The sequence below is a fragment of the Nannobrachium achirus genome, assembly GCF_963921795.1.
Source record: "Nannobrachium achirus genome assembly, chromosome: 16".
Lineage (NCBI taxonomy): Eukaryota > Metazoa > Chordata > Actinopteri > Myctophiformes > Myctophidae > Nannobrachium > Nannobrachium achirus.
Genome location: NC_137823.1, coordinates 19,355,860 through 19,376,044, shown reverse-complemented (window position 1 = coordinate 19,376,044; position 20,185 = coordinate 19,355,860). Strand labels below are relative to the sequence as shown.

At 42.5% G+C, this 20,185-nt stretch overlaps 1 protein-coding gene across 1 annotated transcript in view; it reads left to right on the top strand.

Annotated features, from left to right (window-relative positions):
- Positions 1 to 16,403, top strand: part of LOC308300873 (pleckstrin homology domain-containing family G member 3-like) — a 70,283-nt gene extending 53,880 nt beyond the window's left edge. Inside the window, exons 12-26 of the mRNA XM_080744769.1 lie at positions 935 to 1,021; positions 1,337 to 1,370; positions 1,638 to 1,727; positions 1,984 to 2,016; positions 2,461 to 2,471; positions 3,300 to 3,569; positions 5,653 to 5,712; positions 6,074 to 6,206; positions 7,300 to 7,564; positions 8,245 to 9,141; positions 10,785 to 11,005; positions 12,103 to 12,459; positions 12,598 to 12,770; positions 14,886 to 15,179; positions 15,777 to 16,403. Coding sequence (XP_080600895.1) covers positions 935 to 1,021; positions 1,337 to 1,370; positions 1,638 to 1,727; positions 1,984 to 2,016; positions 2,461 to 2,471; positions 3,300 to 3,569; positions 5,653 to 5,712; positions 6,074 to 6,206; positions 7,300 to 7,564; positions 8,245 to 9,141; positions 10,785 to 11,005; positions 12,103 to 12,459; positions 12,598 to 12,770; positions 14,886 to 15,179; positions 15,777 to 15,965 — 3,114 coding nt within the window. The 3' untranslated portion in view covers positions 15,966 to 16,403. The remainder of the gene's footprint in view (positions 1 to 934; positions 1,022 to 1,336; positions 1,371 to 1,637; positions 1,728 to 1,983; positions 2,017 to 2,460; positions 2,472 to 3,299; positions 3,570 to 5,652; positions 5,713 to 6,073; positions 6,207 to 7,299; positions 7,565 to 8,244; positions 9,142 to 10,784; positions 11,006 to 12,102; positions 12,460 to 12,597; positions 12,771 to 14,885; positions 15,180 to 15,776) is intronic.
- The last annotated feature ends 3,782 nt before the right edge of the window (positions 16,404 to 20,185 follow it).

Here is a 20,185-nt window from a genome sequence, read left to right as displayed (position 1 = left end):
AAGTTGAGTAGATACATGCTGACAGTTGTGTCGAGATGACCTTTTATGCCCATATATGAAGATCCCTGATGTCATCGACATGGCCCATATCTGGGTGGCTGGTTCAGATAGGGATCTCCATGTATGGGCATACAATATATTGTATATGGATAAATATTATTATTAAAATAAAGGATAAAATAAATAAATGGAGATTTCCGATGTCATCAATCCCAGGCCCTAACTGGCCCAAGAGCCTGCTTTACTCTGATTTACACCCTACCTTCCCCGAAAACGTTAATATTAAGTCCATATAGATGGATTAATATGGATTAATAAAGGATAAATAAAATGTCCATATACAGTATGGGCATTCCCAGATGATGCCATGTTAGGGTGCCCCCTTATGTTCATAAATGGAGGCATCAAACCCAGGCCCTAACTCCTGCTTGGCTTTACTAATTAACATACGTTTTACGCCCATATATGGAGATCCCTGTCCCAATGTCATCAATATTAAGGACATATCTGGGAATGCCCATATTTGGTAATACCCATATATGGGCATGTTTTGAACTTTTGACTTCTTCTTCTTTCGTGTATCATCGTCTTTGATGATTGGTTGACGACATTTAATTTCACAAGATTCCTTGTTACTTGGGGGAGGCCATGGGGCTGGCTGTCGTCTTCTCCCCCATGTTGACGTCGGCTTAGACATTGTTGACTATCATATATGGGTAACTGGTCCGATATACATCACTGGCCAGATGGCGGCATGCGGGCGAGGTCGCATGTCGCCCTGAGGTGTCTTACTAGGTGTGTGTGTGTGTGTGTGTGTGTGTGTGTGTGTGTGTGTGTGTGTGTGTGTGTGTGTGTGTGTGTGTGTGTGTGTGTGTGTGTGTGTGTGTGTGTGTGTGTGTGTGTGTGTGTGTGTGTGTGTGTGTGTTGTGTTCAGGCGAGGACAGCGGAGGAGAAGAAACAGTGGACTCATCACATCAAACGACTCATTCTGGAAAACCACCACGCCATTATACCTCAGAAGGTACTGTATGTGTATAGAGCTACTTAACACTGTTCCTGAACAAACACTATATAGTAATGATTACTATCACACTAGCTTTAACCTTTTAACAAAAAAACAAACAAAAAAAACTATAGAAATTACACTACACCGGATAAACTATCGTTTTAGTGAAGGTTCTGTCAGTATACCCTGTGTTAGCTGATCTGAGTGAGCGGGAGGGGTTGTATGGTTGGACCAGGCTCTGAAGATATGGTGTGCCATGCATTTGGTTGCTTTGTAGGCCAACATCAACTGGGAACCAATGAAATAAACTCTTATTTGTATTTGTTTCAGGCAAAAGAGGCCATCTTAGAAATGGACTCAGTGTGTAAGTATTGACATGTATTGATCATCATATTGCATAAATCTAGGTTATTGCCAGACAGCGACTAAACATTAGTTTTAATTGTGAAAAAGTTGAAGAGAAGCTTAATTGTTACATTGATTGTTTTCAAAGTTGGATAAATACGAATGTTTTTTTTGGAACAGGTTGTTATGTTATATAAAATAACCTGTTGGTTGTCATTTGCGTTCAGATGGGTCCAGGTATATAATATAAATGTCATAAAATATATATTTTTTTTTGTACGTTCAGATCGGTCCAAGTATCGCTACAGTCCTGACAGGCTGAAGAAAACTCTCTCCAGTCAGTCAGACGAGGGCCCAAAGGAACGCCCTCTGTCAGGTAAAATATAAAGCACCTTTATACAACCCATAGTTCCAATCCTTGATTCTGATTTTGCGGGTTGTGGTAAAATATTGTCTGAACACACGACTGCAAGTATCACTGCACCTGCATGATTATTGCTCTAGTTTACCACCATAATTTATGCTATAACCTATAAGAGCCATGCATAAAATGTATGCAAAATGTATTTAACGTTTAATGTCCACATCATATTTGACCTAAAATACAATGTAAAATGTCTTTCCTTTTGCAGAACCAAACAAACAGACGGTGAAGAACAGCAAAGGTAATGAAACTCTAAGATGTGTGTTTATATATTCATAGTTATGTGCACATTTACCCATTAAGACCTGGAACACATTATTTCATTAACCATTATTTTATGCTATTGAAAAATAGCAGATACACAAGCTCACAGCTGCGAGTTTGTAGATCTGCTATTTTTGTCTTTGAATATTTGGAATATTTTTAAAAGAAATATCGCTATTTAAAATGTGCCACGCTGCAAGCTTGTATATCTGCTATTGTATTTCAATAGTTAAAGCATAAAATAATGGTTAAATTGGTTCCAGGTCGTAACGAAAGACATGACATTTATTTTTTACATTATATATTATTTAAAGATAATTATATCAATAAGTCATATTTCCATTAAACTCTTTAGTGTATACATACTAAACTACATTATGTGTACATATCTGCATTAATCCTGTCTCTGTTTCCTCTGCAGCTGTCCTGAAGGTAAGACTCAACACACTGCGTGTGTGTGTGTGTGTGTGTGTGTGTGTGTGTGTGTGTGTGTGTGTGTGTGTGTGTGTGTGTGTGTGTGTGTGTGTGTGTGTGTGTGTGTGTGTGTGTGTGTGTGTGTGTGTGTGTGTGTGTGTGTGTGTGTGTGTGTGTGTGTGTGTGTGCGCGCGCATATGTGCGTGTTACCAAATGTCACCAAAGGTATAGTAGTATTAGTTGAGGAATAGACGCTATTAGGACAATGTTACTGGTCCTCACTACAGAAATGTCTGTTTTATGTTTGAAGAGTTGGGTGGTAGAGGTTGGGGTTGGAGTTAATCTTGAGTTGTCGTGCACTGCAAATAACTCACAGAGCTTGTAGATCTGTTATTCTTGACCAGTGTCACCCTATTTAAATCAAACATTAAAGAACGACTTCACCACTTTTCTTCATATAATTGGTCCTAACTAATGATAAAATGGCACCATTTTTATCTACTCGGTCTGTGGGCAGTTCAGAAACCTGTCTACCAGTGAAAATAGCATGTTTACAAAATGGCACGTTTACAAGCTTGTGACATACAGTATCATTGCTGTCAGGCAGAAACCTCTCATATATCGAAACATTTGTGATTCTTTTCGTAAATTAAGGCCCTACTTGATCACACTACAGCATCACACCAAAGTATCAAAAGTAGCAGATATATAAGCTTCCGCCCAACAGAGATGATATTCACATGAAGGGGGGAAAGAGAAAAACCTTCCATTGTCCAAGGGTTCATTATAGTTCACGCCGATTAAAATGACACCGCAAGTGGCCTGTGTGCCCCCCACTCCCACCAGCACGCAGACAGCGAGGGTTCTCTGCCGGGGGACGGGGGCACATCCGACGGCGCCCCCCGTGACCGCCGCGAGGCCGAGGTCGCCGCGCATCATCACTCGGACGACGAAGGTCGCCCAAACTCCCCGGAACACCTGAGCGGCAGCGACAACGAGGAGGAGGAGGAGGGGACGAGGACGGAGGAGACAGCGGAGGAGGAGGAGGACACCGGAGGACGGGGCACGCCGGCAGACGGCAGTGACGCGGAGGACGCGTTGATGCGGGATGAACAGGTAGACGAGGACTTTGCCAGCTCCATGCTGGCTGCCATCTCCTGCTGGCACTACCGGGCCAGGGCTTTACTGTCCATGGGTGCATGGGACCACCTGGTGAGGCTCTCTGCCTGCATTCCTTCCTTGAGTTCCTTGTCCTTGCTTTCCCTTCTCAAAGCATCATGGCTTACTCCTCCTCATCGTCGTCAGCAGCGTCATGGTCATGGCATGGTCACCCCACCGCTGCTTTGCCTCCGCTCATAACATACTAAAGTCATGGAAATAACCCACAGCAACACGGCAATGCATGAAGCCTCGATACATGCAAGGATAACTCTGTATGTCTGGCTGTCTGTCTGATATCAGTTTGGCTGTCTGTGTGTGTGTGTGTGTCTGTCTGACTAGGTATCTGTCTGGCTGTCTGTCCGTCTGTCTTACTCGACTAGTGCCTTTCCCACTTGCACTGAAAGCACATAAGTCCCCTGGCAATTTGGAATGTAACTATGAATCGCGAGGCAGTTAATTATCAACGCAAAAGTGTGAAGATTTGGTGAATGCATTGCGATGCTCTTTTTAAACAACTCTGTTAAACTCAAGATGTGATTTCTTAGCATGCTTGTTCACCACATGCACTCCTTGTTATCAGTGCTTTTGATCTGGTAGAGAGGTATGTGGATAGTGGACACTTTTTTAATCCATCAGTTTTATGGATAACGTGTGGGAAAGGGACGTGGGTCTGTCTGTGTGGCTGTCTGTCTATCTATTAAGGACAGTTGACCAGGCAGTTGAGTCATTGTTCAAGGCTCTGACAACCTGAGGGGAAAAGGGTGTCATTCTGTGGTGGCGTTGTTTTGACAGAGGAGGTTTGTCGGACCACGGCGACACTAACCGTCCATTGCTGGGGTGGTGTTTGTTGTGCCCTCTGCCTCTGGACCACCCCGGGGGGAGGAGCTGTTCCCCTGCCAAAACGGTCATAGCCTGCCTATCAGAATGCTCTGAGTGGGAGTCCCAGTAGAAGTATTTCAGGGCCTTCTGTGAGACTTTGAATTGTCCTCGGCTGTGGTTAAATGGGGCATTTCACTTTAAAACACTTCTGGGGTCATTTTAACGTCGACTCAGGCTTTTCTGTTTCACCCCAGACTGTTTTTATGTTGCCTGATTTTATCAGACATATATATAAATCACAGTTCCTTGCTTCTGTTAGCTGAAGTTGTCCATCTAATGCCTGAGGGGGCTGTGCTTTATTTTTATTTTTATTTTTTTTATTCATTATTTTGTCTAAGAAGGACAATATCAGTCACCAGAAGCAGAGGCGTGTTTTTTCAATGAGTCGAACATTCATTGAGACTTACTGTACATGGTTAAAATAGAGTTTGATTTATATAGGGGGGGATCAAGCAACTTAAAATCTCAATGGTCTGGGGTGAAACACACAACTGTTCCAATGACATAACCTAGCCTTCCTAGAATGGGTGTGATGTGCTTTCTTTTGCTTGACTAAAGTTACACTTTGTAAGTGTTGTGTGCATTTCATTGACTCTGGACTGGTTCTACTAATGAAGGCTAATCCATTCATCTGACATCTGACTGCTGCTGTTCCACTCACATCATAGTGTTCAACTCTATACCAGTGGTTATTAATACATTTTTTCATGTCAAGGACCCCCAAATTTATATATATTTGGCTGTAGACCCCCATCTAAAAAATCTTTGTGCCAGGGATCGCCCCAGAAGAGAAGATTTATTAACACAATTATTAACAAATTCAGAATCTTTCAATGAAAATAGCAGATGTACAAGCTCACAGCGCGGCACAAAGTGATGCACTGTGAGCTTCTAGATCTGATGTTTTTCAATTGGCAAAAAACAATTGTAAAGTGGTTAAAATGACTGTGATGCTATGTTAACTACTTTAGCCCATACTTTTGGGCTGCAGACCCATTTTGGGGGGGAATCACAGGTCTTTATTATACTGGCAGCCATGGACATTTCACCTGTGTAGGGCATGTGCGTGCAAGCATGTGTGTGCATGCGTGCTCACACATGTCTGTGAGACACATGGGATTGTGCCAAGAATAACTCATTCATGTCTGTCTGTGTGAAGGCTGAAGAGATGGCCAGTGACGGAGCAGGTGACATTGGTGACGAGCTCCAACACAAGCAGGTAGGAGGGATTCAGTGCACTTTCTCTCCACCAAATGTCAACTGTTGCAATGAGATTGTTTTTTTTTTTTTTTTGGCTTGTTGTAATTTCTTTGAGTCTTATTCCTATATCTCACAGTATGCTGTTTTACGGGTGTGTTACTGCCTCTGTCATTTAGTGCAGTGTTATTTTATTGTATAAAGAACTTTGTGGCCTGTATTAGAAGGCTTTTATGTAAATAAAGGTTACCATTCGGTAGATTATTTTGGCGTAGAGGGAAAAAAGAGCTGACCGAGTATCGAGGGTTGAAGTGGATAAAGGTGAGATAAACATTGAATAAAATAACAATGATGACATTAAACCACCACCGCTCTGTGTCCAGTCTACTGTAGAGAAACCCGCTGAGCCAACGGGGAAAATCGAACCAGAGACCCTGCCTTCAGACACAGGCTGCACCCCCATCACCCCCCCACCCACACTGTCCACATCCCCCCGCAGGACAGCGCCCCCAGCAGGTGAACCTTGACTTTAAAAATACTTGTATTCATATTATCTTATCTTCCTATTACATTATTTTATTTATTGGTATATCATATAGACATCGACAGTAGGTGCCAATATTCAGTTAAAAATAATGGCACCATCTACTGGTGCTTGGAAGTAATTGTGTGTATAAGACCCTGTATAAAAGATTATGAATTAAAAAACAACTGGGCCGTGAGGATCGACCGTGGTTAGGATTTTTCATTTCCGTGTGGAAATAAACATACTCGGCCACCATTACAGACCGTCAATTTCCACAACATGGACTCGACTGTGGCTTCCGGGGCACCAAGTGCCGCGCTGCGAGCTTGTAGATCTGCTATTTTTGAAAAATCGTGATTTTCTTTGAACATATCTTTTTAAAAGCGAACATTTGTAACTCAAATATTTGCTTCCGGGGGGTCCCTGGAACAACATATTTTGAGATGGGGGGGGGGGTCTGCGGCCAAATGTGTGTAATTTTGGGTGTCCTTGACATGAAAATGTGAACCACTGATTTATAAGGAAGGATTTGAGAAGAAAGACATTTATAGAATCAGGTCAAAAATATTCAAAGACTTGCACAAATGTTTAGAAAAAATAGCAGATCTACAAGCTCACTGTGAGCTTGTATATCTGCTATTTTTCAATAGCTAAAGCATAAAAAAGTGGTTCAACATCTAACATGACACAGATTTAAGACATCAATTTAAGTACGAAACGACCAACGCGTTTCGGCCTCGTTTGGCCTTCATCAGGGTCCGCAGCGGACCCTGATGAAGGCCAAACAAGGCCGAAACGCGTTGGTCGTTTCTTTTAATGCTGCCATGATCTGAATACATTTTGTTTTCTACCTTGAACTGAACGGAGCTGCCTTGGATTTTTCTTAGTTCCCCACTTTATCAGTGCACTGTTTTCTGTTACAATGGAATGGAACTAGAATCTTTTTTGCCTCAATATCTACATACCCTCTCCAAAGAGCACCTGTTCTCAGCCTATTGTACTAGCCTACTCACGGACCCACGCAGCGCTTCTTCTACTTTTATTCCAATGGCTTAATCGTATCTAATGTCTCGTCCCCCTCAGATAAGGTGTCGTCTCCCGGCACCCCAGAGTCGGACAGTAAGACGCTGAGCAGCGCAGAGTCGTCTGACGAGGACGAGAAGGAGATCTCCATCCTGCCCTCCTCCGTGTTGGACCAGGCCGGGGTCATCGCCCTGCACTTCTCCACCTCCACCAGGAGGGGCAGCGTTCCCGCCGACGACACCACCCGCTCCCTGGGCTGTCCCTCGCCACGCCTACCCAGCCGCCACGGCAGCACCCTGAGCCTGGCTGCAGAGCCTGCTGACAGGTGACACCCAATTTTCAATTTAAGCATTTAGCAGAAGCTCTTAATCCAGAGCAATTTACAATAAGCAAGGTAATACATCAGTACATCAACATCAATACAACAAATGGAAAGAAATACTGCTAGACAAAGCACCTATTCAGTAAAAAACTTCATAACAAATTATGGCATAAAAATACAAATAAGATGCTATCTAAATTACATGTATGGTCATTTGAGGGTAGGAAAGTGCTACGGTAAGTGCTATGGGCTAAGGTGGGGTCTAAAATAGGTGAATCTTCAGACCAATCGATTGATTGATTGATTGATTGATTGATTGAATACTTTATTAGTCAAAATAATTCATTAAAAGAGCATAGAAATATTAACACCTTGATTGACACCTTAACCTTGTCTTGATTGCATGACTCCAGAAATGATGTGTGTGAGTTTTGGACAAGCAGTAGCAGAAAGGGTGTTTAGAAGAAAACACGATAGTCTAGTCTGGAACAAATGGGGAGTTGTGTCATGGTCCAAAGAATCCATGGGAATTATAAAAAAAAATAGGCCAAAATATTGGGGGGCATTTGTTCTTTGGCTTACTGGGAATGTGCGTGCATATCAAACTGGAGTTGAGAATCAATGACCTAAGCCTATGCGTATCGTATTCTGTCTCACGACACATACTTTTTACGTCACCTCAGGTCACAGCGCCTGAACAGTGCCTGTTCGGACGCCCCGGAGAACTTCGGAGCCGCCGACCTGAACCTGCTGTCTCCCCGAGAGGACAGCCTGTTCGACGGCGACTTCCGGGGGTCCGCGGCGCTCCGCCGGAGGAGGGACTCCACGCTGTCCAAGCAGGACCAGCTGCTCATCGGCAAGATCAAGAGCTACTACGAGACGGCGGAGAGCCAGGACCCCGTCTTCAGCCTCCGGCGCAGGGAGAGCCTGAGCTACATCCCCGCCGGCCTGGTCAGGAACTCCGTCACCAGGATCAACAGCATCCCTAAGGATCGCGTTCCTGACACCGCCGCCGACGAAGCCTCGGACAAAACCGACGCTGCCGCCGAAGCGACGGACAAAAGCCAGCCTCCCGAAACGGCCTGGAGCGATAACTCTCCCTCCCTCGTCTCCGAAGCAGGCTCTTCGTCGGCTACGGGCTCTCGCGGTTACCCGGAGTCCAGTGCGTCCCAGGACTCTGTCGGTCCGGACCGGCCTCCGCGCGTCCAGGAGGAGAGGCCCGTCGACGACGACGAGTTCAGGCCTTCGTCCGAGATGATCAAGATCTGGCGGGCCATGGAGCGGGACGTCTGCGGGACGCCGCCGGGCGAGGCGGGCCCCCGAGGAGGGAGGGAGAAAAGGTCTCGGGAGCTGGCGAGGAACTCTAGAGTCTCCGGGTCTCTGGGTCTGCCCAACCGAAACCAGCAGACCCCCAAGAAGAACGGCGGCGGTGAGAGAGACGGCGCAGGGGGGGATTCCGACCTCACCACCATCACGGAGGAGTCGGCCGGCTCCTCCCCTCTGAAGAGCGCCGGCCTGAGCCGATCCGGGGGCCTCAAGGCCGCCCGGAGGTCCTGCGACGAGGAGGGCGGGCTCCTCAGGTAATCCTGTCACCGTCGGTACATCCCAATAGGCCAGGGGGTCTTCAGCAGGGGGGTCCTCAGAGTTACTACAGGGGGTCCTCCAAATCTTTGTGTGATAGAAACTTTTTTCTCCTTTTTTATATTAACCACTTGAATCCTAGCGTCTATATCCTGAGAACTTTAACCAAAAATAGCCGATCTACAAGCTCAACGCCAGCGCGAGGCGTTGTGAGCTTGCAGATCGGCTATTTTCGGCTAAGACGTTTGGCAGAGAGGGGAAAAAGTGCATACTAAGTACAGAGTGAAATGTCAAGTTTTGACGGTTCAAGTGGTTAAATATATGAAAACACACATTGACATGAATCGAAAATACACTGATGATTATGCTGTCAAACAATGAAACTATATGGAATCTATAAACAGGTTGTGGGGGTCCCTGCTTCATCTCTTATAGGCTCTATGCACAGCAGCCATATTGGAAAGAAATCGGGCCTCTTCCTTACTTCCTTCCAAAGGTGTTGCCAATGATACTGATAATGGCTCTGTTCCATTCTAGTCAAACAGAGTCAGGGTGCTGATATTGTGCAGTGTGGTACAGGGAGCCTCATGGGTCCTTGAGGAGGTTCCAAATGGACCCTTACAGAGGAGTGTAACTCTGAGAGTGTACGACGGGAACCAAATGGACACTTCCATTGGTTCCATTTGTACACAGAGTTATGGAGGTCTTTGGAATTCAAAGGTTTGAGAACCACCGTGCTACACTAAATTTAACAGAGCCTGAATTGGCATAATCTGTAAGAAGTAAGGAAGGGGCACAGTTTCTTTACATTATGACTGCTAGAGCCTATTACTAGGGCTGTCACCATTATGACATTTTATATGATGATTAAATGTCACTCAAATATTTGCGATTAACGATCTAATTGTGTTTTTGTCGTTGAAAATTACACTTCTGTTTGGCTTGTAGGCTTTGAAGTTGCACATGGCAGATATGACACATGACTTAAATATACAAAGAAAAGACTGACATATTTGACAACTATATACTTAAAAAAAAGAACATTGATAATAATAATAATAATAATAAAACTTTATTTGTATAGCACCTTTCATGACATGAAATGCAGCTCAAAGCGCTTTACAGAGCAGAAAATGAAGCACAAGTGCTTAACAGAGAAAAGGTAAAATAAAAATAAAAAATACAGAATAAAAATAAATAATTAAGATGATTACAATAAAGCAGAGAAATAAAAACATAAAACATTGAAGAACAATTTCAGAACAGTGCGGACGTCAATTAGCAGCACAGGGATTTAAACATTCAGCTAAAAGCAAGAGTAGTGGAAATAGTGGAAATAGACGGTCTCCAAGCTTGTAGATATGCTATATATTATAAATATATGAATGTGGATTATGACGATTATGACATAATAATTGCGATTATGTCAAGTAATTGCGATTAGACAATTATGTAATAATTGTGACAGGCCTACCTATTACTTGGGATAATTGCAATTGTTTTTTGCATAATAGTCCATATATCTGTATTAATTCATCTGTTGAAAAACGTTCATTAACAGATGAAAGAAAATTATGCTTTCTTGTAAAAATGACTGAGATCGGTCATGGCGACTGACAGCTCTAACCCATGCTATCCCCAGGGCTCGGCTGCCCAGGGTGCTGCAGCTGAGGGCCGAGGCAGAGGGAGAGAGGAGCAGGGACCCAGAGCCTCCGGACAGCGACGACGAAGACAAGGCCAAGAGCAAGGTTCTGCACCTGGCCCGCAAGTACAGCCAGAAGATCAAGTCCAGCAAGCCGCTGGTCCAACACAGGAGCCAGCACAAGACACTGCCCTGCGTCCTGGAGGAAACAGACTCCTCAGGTACTGAACGCGATAATGTAATTCGTAGGATACAGGGTTGAATAAATTAGAATCCAAGGCTTGTGATTGGCTGTACGGAGCTAGGGAGCACTCCGCTGTGTTCACCTGGACCGCGCGGAGATGCCAAAAGTCGGGGTTATGAAGATTTCCTATTCTGTCCATATCGTGACATAACTCGGATGGCGCTGAGTTTGCCCATGCAATCTTCGCAAGGCTCGACGCGGCGACTCGCTCCCTCGGCGGTGTCTTGCGTGGCTCAAGGTCGCCTGAGACGGCGCGCCTCCGTCGTCATCACCGAAAACAAGCACTCCTTCCACTGAACATGGATCAGAGAAGGATTTTTTTTTCACTTATAATGCCATATAGTCCACTTGCCAGAATCTGAACCCTGGCATATTGAGTACAGTAAGGTTTTATGTTAGAAATGTTGAGTATGGGTTCCCAGCATTTAGAAACTGCCGGATGCTAACTTGCATATGTTGAGAGTGGTTTTGGGGGTTATTGAGAATGCTGAATCCATTTCTGACATTTTCTAAATTCAAAATGGCCGTTTTAAACCGGAAATGGCCAATATACCAACTTAAATCAACAAAAAAGTATCAAAATCACCCCACTTTAAGTTGGTATAAGGCCATTTCCGGTTTAAAACTGCCATTTTGAATTTAGAAAATGGATTCAGCATCCTCAATAACCCCCAAAACCACTCCAATATTGTTCAAATCGGTCAATCAGTTTTTGACATATTATCCATTATTATAGGGGATTATGCTAATTAAAGCTAATTATGCAAATTATGAAAATTGCTCAACATATGCAAGTTAGCATCCGGCAGTTTCTACATGCTGGGGACCCTTACTCAACATTTATAACATAAAACCTTGGTGTACTCAATATGTCCGGGTTCACAATGGGGCTCTATGGGCTGGCAAGTAGACTAATACCCAAAAAAGGGATTAATCATTAATCAATTATTCTGAAAAAATTATCCATTATCAATTATTTTATTAGGACGCATTGTGAGCTTGGAGATTGACTATTTTCAGCTTTTCAAAATACATAAAATTATTTTTGAACTTGACATAATCTTGTTCTTTCAGGTAAACCCACGCTAAGCTTACCTCTGAGCTCCTCCCATGAAACGCCACCGCTGAGCCTCGCAGAGCGGCTCCGCCCTCCTACCAGCCCGGCTCCCACTTCTGACACCACGGCCATCACTCCCAGCAGGCTCCTGCACTCCTCCCCGGGGGTCCAGAACCCGGCCAGGGTCAGTCCTCTGAGCCCCACCCCTCCCACCGAGGGCTTCCACTGGCCGCACGTACGAGAGCTCCGCTCCAAATACGTCCACCCCGACCCCGGCCAGCCCCCGCCGGTGGGCCGGAGCCAGTCGGTACCGGAGAGGATGTTGGACGGTGGCGCCAAGCGGCGCTCCAGTTGCTCCTCCAACCTCTTCCAAGGTTATTATCGTTTAGAATTGTTCTTTAGTTGTTGTTTTTTTGTTTTTTTTACTTCACATTTTCTTCCTTGACATGTAAATGTTTGAGCAGCTACTGATCTATAAATAACATGGACCTCTTCCTGTGTGTGTGGAGAAGCGTCCTCAGACAGTCCGTCCTACCAGGCCCACCTCAGCAGGGAGGAGAGGAGGTCCGCCAGGCTGCACAGGACCAGCTCCCTGGACCACCGGCTGAACAGGGCCCCCCTCAGAGACCCCGAGGACCACCGGTTGAGCAGGACCCACCCCAGAGACCCCGAGACAAAACACACGGTCAGTTTGGTTTTCGCCTCTCCTTGATATAAATATGTCCTTTTGCTCGGCTGTTTGATTTTTCTTTTTCTCCGTTACTTCAGATGTGTTTCAATACGGTTGTCAAATACTGACCACTACAAATATCTTGGCATTTAATGAAACTGTTAGTGTCCTAGCTCAGTCAACGGGCAGGACACTGGGCTCTGTAATGAACAAAGTTAAACATAGTGATCATTTAGGTAAACGGTGTGGTAAATGGTGTATTTATATAGAGCCTTTCTCCAAGGCACTTTACAATGATGTTAAAGAGGAAACCATCCACCTGCTCATCGGGAGCAAGTAGGGGTTCAGTGTCTTGCTCTAGGACACTTTGACACTAACTCTGGGGAGCCCAGGATTGAACCGCTCTACCTCCTGAGCCACTGCCGCACCCGGCATTGAATTTAGGATTCAATACTTACAGCACAATACTTATACACAACTCTACGAATCAGGTGTATATCCTGTCTCTGACAATGCTTCTGGTGTTTGGGTTTTCTCTAAATACATACATGTACATTGTATGGTGCATCATTGTCCTTGAGTTAGAGGATTATGAAAAAGCGTGAGATATGTTTTGGGAAAGGAGCTTTTGTTTTGGCACATGTTATATGTCAAGATTGGGAGGGAAGACAGAACACACATTACGTATGTGAATACAAACATGCTGTAATCGTGTCTTATAAACCCACACTTTGTGTGCACTGTGCAGGACACACAAATAAAATAATCACTCAAATCAATATCCATTAACCAATCCTTCCCTATGTTATACTACAGGTATTTGTGAAATAGCCGGTGTGCTATTTTTTACAGATTTTGACAAACTTTGTAAACTTTCGAGCTTGTGAAATGTGAAAGCTTTACTGTTGGTACTTTGATGCCAATACTTTTGTACTTTATACCAGTGGTTCTCAACCTTTTCAGGCCGCGACCCCCAAAATAATCATATTTTAACTGCAGGCCCCCCAACCTGATGAGCACTAAGAGTTGAGGCATTACGGTTCTATTGTGAACATAGACGATCTACATGCTCACTCGCGTTGTGAGCATGTAGATCGGCTATTTTCACAATTTCTGTCAATTTGGCTATGTTTAATTTGTAATTTTAGAAGTATTAAAAAGTCCTTAAATTGTCACTTTAGAAATGTGCAGATTGATTGATTGATTGAATATTTTATTAGACAAAAATGGAGAACAGTACAAGTATAGTCAATACAATAAAAAATGTTGTACAGCACAAGTAAACACCCTGCCTAAAAGGAACATCCCAAATAAGTCCTTTTACGGTCTTGTTTACGTTGGAAGTCCTTGGTATTCAATTCATGGACATAACAAATAGCAAGCAAAGAAAACATTCAAATATCATCGTAGTTATAAAAACACATGTACAGGATAGGGGAAACAAGGGGGTGGGGCTAAGGTAGGGGGGGGGGGGCTGTCTATGAGAGAAGTGATAACTACCTCCGCCTCTGGCCTCCTGAAAGGTGAGATGCCCTCTATAGCATTTGGAATTTATTTGGACACTTGAAAAAATATTTAGTATCATTTCAAACTTGAAGTACAAAGTTATTTTCAGTCAGTTCTAACAAAAATGGCTATTATCTCAACGTTTTCCTCGCAACATAATCTTAAAATATCGTCACTGTCAGGCAGAGACCTCTGTCGCACAAAACTAGTGAAAACAGCCGATCTACAAGCACACAACGCCTTGCGATGCGAGGCGTTGTGTGCTTGTAGATCGGCTGTTTTCACTAGTTTAGTACATGTATTTTATAGATGATAAATATAAAACGAACGGTTTTGGACATACAAGGTTTCCATCCGACAACGAGGATGATAAATATAAGGTGATGGGAGTTAAAATTATAATGTAAGGGTGCCTCGGATTTAAAAAAATATTCATGGAGTGCCCTGAGACAAAAAGGTTTGGGAACCCCTGCTCTATAGTATACACTTAAACCTTATGTTGGTTTGTTTACAACGTTGCACATTAAGTTAATCATCTGGGGGACCTCCAAAATAAACCACAGGTTGAGAACCACTGCTTTATACTTGAGTAAAAACATTATGAATACTTCTTCCACCCCGCAGCACACGGTTAAACTCCCCAACGGTGGCGCTCACCATGACCACGACGGCTACTACATCTCCGGCTCGGCCCTTCTGCCCTCTGGCGGCGGCAGAAAGCTGGTGGTGGTGGAGAAGGTTCCAGACTCCTCGCCATCGGGAGGGGCGGAGGCAGCGCAGGAAGCCAGAGAGGTGGAGGAGGCGAGGGTGGGACAGCACGTCGTGGACGACGCCGACAACTACGTCCAGATCCGCTCTCCCACCAGCCGGGAGAAGATGTCCATCATGGCCGTCATTGAGCGGTGCCGCGCCTACCAGGTAGTCTGGCACTGACACTGTCCAGCATTTATTCTATTGATTACTGTTAGGATTCATCCAATGATAAAGCTTTACTTGTGATGTAGTCGTAGAAATGATGTCACGTGTAAGTATTGGTGGTATAACACTGCTACAGAGTATTGCTATCTAAGTTCCAAATCGATCATCTACATCTCATGGAATGCAAGGTCTCACTCAACAACCCAGTTAGGCATCGGAAAGGGTTCATGCATTACATTTACAACCAGGTATCGCAATCACAAGGACCAGGCACGTGCACACATAGACATCAAAGGGGGCTTGAGCCCCTGCCCTTTTATCTGTCTGAAAAAAGTGCCCTCTCCAGACCATGAATGTTTTTACTATGGTGAAAGAAATGCAAATGCCCTCTTTCCTTGCCATACCTGAAGGCAGCATTCAAGAGAATTGCCTTGTCGCAGTGCGACGCGTTGAGCTTGGAGGTCTGCTATTTTCAATATTTTCACCAAAAGGCCCCTTTAGAAATGTCAGCCCCTGCCTCTCTAACATTCTCTGCATGTCCCTGACAAGGACATAACTTATGTCATTTTTCTTTTTTTCTTTTTTTTCTGCCATCAGGAGTCAGACGAGTACAAGCAGAGGGAGGAGGAGGAGGCGGCGCCAAAGGCAGGTGGGAGGGGCAAAGAGATGGGCGGGGCCTCCAGCGGTGAGGAGGGAAGCGCACCCGACTCCACCGAGCACAAGACGGACGACGGAGCGCAAAGCATCGTTAAAAACCTTCGAGAAAAGTTCCAGAACCTCAAATGAACACAACACACACTTCCTGTGGGAGTTTTATTTCTTTTTTCTTTTCTTTTTTTTTACATAATGGAACTTTTATTTTACACGGAAATAATTATAATACATTTTATTTAAATAGCAAATCCAGCGGGGCTTTTTTGTAACGTCACGTGACGGTTGTTCCATATCGTCACTGTCAGGTGGAAACCTTGTAAAAACGCTACTTTTCAGGAAATGTAAATAAATAACCTGTGTTCCAATGGATCCAATGTAGTTATTTAGTCACATGCTTGTGTTAATGCTTTCATTTATAAAACACACACACACACACTTAAACTCTTTAAATTTCAATTTGTAGAACTGCTAACTTGCGCTACTTTGGCGAGGCACTCTTGTATGACGAAGTATGGCATTCATTTACAAAATAAAAACGACAAGGTTTCTGCTTGACAGCAACGATACATTCTGTGTGTTTAGACTGGCCTGCTGGGTTAAAAAAAACACATTAACAGCTTAAGTCAGTGGTTCCCAAACCTTTTCAAGTCAAGGACCCCCAAATTCATTGAATGTAAATTAATTGAAAAAGGTTTTGTGCCAGGGAGGGGCCCCCAGAAGAGAAGATGTATGATCAGAAATACGCTAATAATAATCCAAAAATAATTCAAAAGTTTACAACAAAAAAACTATATTCCCCCTCTCCCCCAAATGGTAAAAATCTAAGATCTACAAGCTTGTAGATCTTGTAGTTCTGCTATTTATGAATAGCCAACATATAAATAGATAAAGTGGTTAAAAGGATTGTGACGCTATAGTAACTACTTTTGCTGGGGACCCCCTGGAATTTAGTCTGCCAATCTGAACAACGGGGCCTAAGCGTTTCTTTTTTTGGTGTTCTTTTTTAATGTTTGAACAATGCTGCCTATGTAATGACTTGCTCAAAACAGGAGGCCAGGTTTAAACACGTGCTTTTAAACAAACCCAGCCTACTGGAGTCTACAGTAATGTACAGAATACAATATAATAGATGCCTGTAAATATTATATTTATACACATGTATCAGTAATAATTCATAAGTGTTTATTCCGGTGATGACTTTTTTTATGTGTTTTTTTCTTCTTTTCTTTTTTTTTCTTTTTCTTAATTAGATACCAGAGTGTACGACACATCTGAGCTCTGGTCTTCTCCGTCAACCATTTACCGTATATTTCCTATCGATTGATCAGAAATATTTATATTTCCTGTTGATCCATCACAATTTATATTTCCTGATCGATCACAAAAACGTATATTTCCTTCTTGATCGATCAGAAAAGCTTATGGATCCTATTGATTGATCAGACAAATCTATAGATCCTGTGTTGATTTATCAGAATTTATATTTTTCTGATTAGGGAAAATATTTATAGTTCAAAAGAAAGTAAATTTGCTGTTGATTGATCCGAAAAAATTATATTTCCTCTTGATTTACCATATTGGAGCTCAATAAGGGATCGGGACTTGTCTTTGAACATGTATTTGTAACACTGTAAATTATCCTTATTTTTTATATAATATATATGTTTTAACCTGTGGAAAACATACAGTTAAGCTGGTTGCACACTGGTTGATTTTTTATTTTACGTGCTCTGAAATTCGGTCCGATATTCGTCCGTACTGTAGCAGCACATTGGAAATGCAAGGGAAATGTACTTTGTTGTTTATGGTTTATTAGGGAGACAAAGTATACTAAAGTATGTCAATAGTATTTACTGACTAATATTGAGTATTTATAAGCTGTAAAACAGCTTCCTCTAAATAGATTACATTCTGCTGTACAGGAACTAAACCACTGGTTCTCAATGTGTGGTCCAGGGACCCTTGGGGGTCCCTACCGAAATAGTGCATCAAAATCTGTTTAATCACTTTAACCCCTTTATACTGCAAATTGGCTTTTTGAAAATAGCCAATCTACAAGCTCACACCTCACCACTAATGAGTAGCACGTGTCTTTTATAGTTCAGTGGTTCTCAACCTTCAGGTCTGGGTCCCACCAGATGGACCATTTCGGATCGGTAACTCTGAGAGTGTACAAATGGAACCTTAATAAAGGGTCTGTAACTCTGAGAGAGTGTACAAATGGAACCTTAATAAAGGGTCTGTAACTCTGAGAGTGTACAAATGGCACCAAATGAAATGGACCAAACTTTCTACCAGTTCAGACTTCAGAGTGTTTCCACTGAAAACTGAGTCAGTTCAGAACCCTAAAATTTGGCTCAGAACTTGAACTTGTGTGTGTCACCTCACCACTCTACAGGTTGGATGCAGATCTGATATAAACAATGGCAAAAGCAAGTGAAAAATCATCATTTAAAAAAGAAACGAAAAGTGAGACTGTACTGCCATTGACGACTGAATTTCCCCGCATTGAATGGACACTTTGACCATATTCAACATATTGCTGGCCAGGCCAGGAATTGAACCTTGGGCAACTTGGGGACTGTTGCCTGCAATTGTCCCTGACAATGGTTCTATTTTAAATTGGTGGAAACGCCCAAGCCGGTTCGCGACACGTTTCCATGAATCTAGAGCAGGGCCTGAGAGTGTACAAATAACCAAATGGACACGTAGGTTCCATTTGTACACTCTCAGAGTTAAATACGTTTGAGATGCATCAGAGCACCATTTCATGCCATTTTCGTCTCCGGGATCCCCAATCTTACACTGTAAAATCATGTTAATTAGTTACAGACAGTTTAGTGTATAGTTTGTGTTGTTATATCTGTAGGTATTATTTCTATGGATGTAAAATCTAAAACTCAACTGGGATTTTATTCTTTATTTTTTGACATTTAAAACAAAGTATTTTGTGCTCTGTTTCTTTATCAGAAATAGTTTCAAAATGTAAAAAAGAGAAAATGTTTGAGGAAAAAGTATATGGGAGAAATATATATATATATACATGAGTGGCCAAAATATACTTAAAAGATGCAATGAAGATATTTCCAGGGAATACAATATATTAAAATATAAAAATATATATATTGTTGCTGTCGGGAAGGAACCTTATACTGTATCTCCACAATTTCCTTTTTCTAGATTAATGTCACACAAAAGTAGCAGAAATAGCAGATCTACAAGCTCAGAACACGACGTGAGCTTGTAGATCTGCTATTTTCCCCCTTTTTTATTTAGTGAATGTGTGTGGGTTTTATAGATGTTAAAACAATGAAAACTATTAACAAGAGGTGTGACTAAATAATATATAGGCTAACTACATTGGATCCATTGAAACACAGGAGCTTTTGTCCATTTCCTGAAAAGTAATGTTTTTTTTTTATCCAACAATGACAATATTTTTTTGTTCAGTTTTTGTGTCTATTTTGAAACATTGTTAAAACATGTGAAGATATTTTTGAGGGTGTGGGTTTGTCGGTATCGCGTGTCTCCTTTTGTGTCTTTCTGGACGTGAACTTAGTATTTATTGAGTTGATGTAAATACGAGGAATGTATATTGTTTACCCTGTATGTGTGTATAACTGTGCTTAAATAACATACATCATAATGTGTTGGGTCTGGATGTTGGGCACATTATTTGTGTACAAGAGAGAATTCCATTCTTATTAAATCAACACATTCTGTGGCTACAACTTATTGTCGGGTGTGTGTGTGTGTGTGTGCAAAACGCCAAATAATGCATGCAAGGCAGAATAAGACAATACCCACTCATAATCAAAATGAAAAAAAGAGAGCATTCAAATGTTATAACTAGGGCTGTCACAATTATTACATAATCGTCTAATCGCAATTATTAGACATAATCGCAATTATTTGACATAATCACAATTATTTTGTCATAATCGTCATAATCGTGAATGTTGAAAAATGTTCATACATTTTCAGAAATAGTGGAAATAGCAGATACAAGCTCACAACGCGTCGCATAGATCGCTATTACCACTATCAATGTTATTTTTTAAGTAGTAAGTTGTCAAATATGTCAGTAATTTCTTTGTATATTGTTATGTGTCATATCTACCAAGTGCAACTTCAAAGCCTAAGAGCCAAACATAAATGTAATTGTCAACGACAAAAACACAATTAAATCGTTAATCGCAATTATTTGATCGTCATGTAAAATGTCATATCGTGACAGCCCTAGTTATAACCACTAAACCACCTAAAAGAAAGCGACCCAGATGCACTCCTTAAAAGGTACTCGCACACAGAGAAACTCTAGAAAGATGCCCCCTCAGCCAGCTGGTCCGGGA